Source organism: Penaeus japonicus, unplaced genomic scaffold (genome assembly GCF_977035675.1).
Source record: "Penaeus japonicus unplaced genomic scaffold, GWHDUDI00000001_assembly GWHDUDI00000023, whole genome shotgun sequence".
Classification (NCBI taxonomy): Eukaryota; Metazoa; Arthropoda; class Malacostraca; order Decapoda; family Penaeidae; genus Penaeus; species Penaeus japonicus.
In genome coordinates, this window is record NW_028234425.1 from 34,193,567 (window position 1) to 34,196,066 (window position 2,500).

The 2,500-nt window shown below is 38.8% G+C and overlaps 1 protein-coding gene across 2 annotated transcripts in view; it reads right to left on the reverse strand.

The window, feature by feature from the left end:
* LOC122256942 (open rectifier potassium channel protein 1) overlaps positions 1-2,500 on the reverse strand; it is a 49,069-nt gene that overhangs the window by 6,936 nt on the left and 39,633 nt on the right. For both annotated transcript variants that reach the window (XM_043021930.2, XM_043021933.2), the window contains exon 4: positions 1,465-1,610. In XM_043021930.2, the coding sequence (XP_042877864.1) occupies positions 1,465-1,610 (146 nt within the window). The remainder of the gene's footprint in view (positions 1-1,464; positions 1,611-2,500) is intronic.

A 2,500-nucleotide genomic window follows, 5' to 3' on the forward strand; every position in this document is an offset into this window, starting at 1 on the left:
GTGCGCGCAGTGAGGACGACGAAAGAAGGGGGGCAAAGCAGATAGAAGACGATGGGGAGGCAGATCACGAACGCAGCTATTGTAAAATATATACAACAGTTCTCTCTCTCTCTCTCTCTCTCTCTCTCTCTCTCTCTCTCTCTCTCTCTCTCTCTCTCTCTCTCTCTCTCTCTCTCTCTCTCTCACACACACACACACTTTTGCACTATCAAACACGCTCATCTTAACCTTCACAACAAGATAATACTCGGCATACGACGCCTCGTGTCTTGCATAATGAGAAACAGCCGCTGTGGATTATCCTTAAAAAAAAATTGCGACCGCGGGCGATAATGTCATAATAGAAAACCAGCCCTTTTGAAGTGAAAGAAAAAGAAAGAAGAAAGAAAGAAGAAAAAAAAAAGGTGGTAACAAAAAAAGGAGCACGGAGGACAAGGTCCTGAAAAAAGCGACCCTTTCGATAGAAAAAAAGGGATCCATATAAGGGCATAGTTGACGTGTCGTGGCGGCAGGGCGAGGGTCGGTCACGTGGCCCGGCCTGCCTGCCTTGTGGATTAACTCGGCAAAAAAAGAAGGCATGAATAGCGATATTAACTGGCAGACAATGGAGGTCGTGGAATGAAAATAACTTTCCTTTTGGTATGGAAGGGGAAGTAGGACAGGTCTGGAATTCGACGGTGTTATTCCTTAGTGCCAAACTGAAGAAGGAAGTTACATTGTGATGGTTTATGTATGTAGTGATTTACAGTGATTAGCATATGCTTATAGTGTGAAGATCCTGCAACTGCTGTTATACTCGTATCATTAATGTGGGTGTCATAGCCACTATAATGATACTAAACTACTATGATAATGACGGTAATGATTATGAAGCAAATAATGCCCCCGTTTGCACAATTGTGTGGATCGAACATGAATATTATTAGTAACAACAGCAATAGTGTTAATGGCATAAGAAGTAAAGAAAGGCAAAGACAACAAATGCAGTAATGATATTTACTCCGAACACAATATTACGATGATAATAATGATAATCATAGTGAGAACAGTTATTGCTATTACCATAATCAGATATAACAGCGACGGCACCAGTATCACTAAATTAATAATCAATAGAATTGTATAAATAACATAAAAGAAAATACAAAAATAAAATGAAATAGAGAGTGACACAACTATCCCGTCTATGATTGTTTATTAGCATAACACACATAATGTGACTAATAAAACAAATGATCAGCACTCCTTTTATATTACTAAATTTCCTAACCTGCACTAGTAGAGGCATTTGAGCAACATGACTTGTAATCATATCTTGAAATTTAATCAAACTAGAATGCCATTTGGATCATCATAGATAAATATATCTGTCTAACTAATAGAATAGAAGAAAAAACAAACAAACAAAAAAAAACAGGATAATTTCTACAGGATGATTTCTGCAATCGCCTGCACGCTACTAACCTTTGCCTTGAACAATTTGAAAAGCTGTTCGCCGAAGAAGTCCGAGGTCAACGCCAGCAGCATACCCGTCAAAGGAATGCCTATAACAGCATAGATCATACACATGATTCTACCTGCAGTTGTGACTGGGCAGTGGTATCCATAACCTGAAGGAGGGAGGGGAGATTTCAGTCTGTGCTGTAGATGCGAAAGAGAAGACATAGAGAAAGAAGTTAGGTGGAAAATGAGCCTTACGCTACTCTTGGTATTAAATTTTACTCTATTAGAATCGTGGTTTTGTTATGGTTGTGTTTACTGTCAACAGAGGGAAAGTATTATTAGTAATATTTACATCCATAATATGTTTCGTTACCAGATCAAAAAAAAAAAAAAAAAAAAAAAAAAATCTTTAACATAGATTTGCGATATATCCATCGGCCACGACCTAACAAAAGAAGCCAAGGAGGACAGGGGGGGAGGGGGGGGGAAGAGGTGGAGAGCGACGAAGGGTGGGAAAGGAGAGAGGTACCACGCGGAGCCTTTGAATCGGACGCCGCAAAAAATGCAGAGGAGAAAGGAAATGGATAAAGACGCGGGGCAAAAAAATATGCTCTCGATAAAGAGAGACACGTGCCACTTACTGTACTATAAGGGCGCGCAAAAACTGTTGAGATTTCTTGGTAACATTTTTTATCTGTCTTTTTTGCTCCCCTGCCTTTCTCTCTCTCTCTCTCTCTCTCTCTCTCTCTCTCTCTTTTTCTCTCTCTCTCTTTCTCTCTCTCTCTCTCTCTCTCTCTCTCTCTCTTTTCTCTCTCTCTCTCTCTAATGATACATTCTAGACTTTACTTTTACATAACGTCATAATATATCCTATAAAGATAAAGAAGTACTTAAAATGAATAGAATCGAATGGGAAAAATGGTATTAGTTTAAAATGAAAACAAGTGTAAAGTGAAGTAGGCCTACTTACCCTAAACGAATGCTTGAAAGAGAATACAAAGACAATTAGAAATGTACAAGCATATATTCATACATCAAGGGTGCAATACAGTAAGTT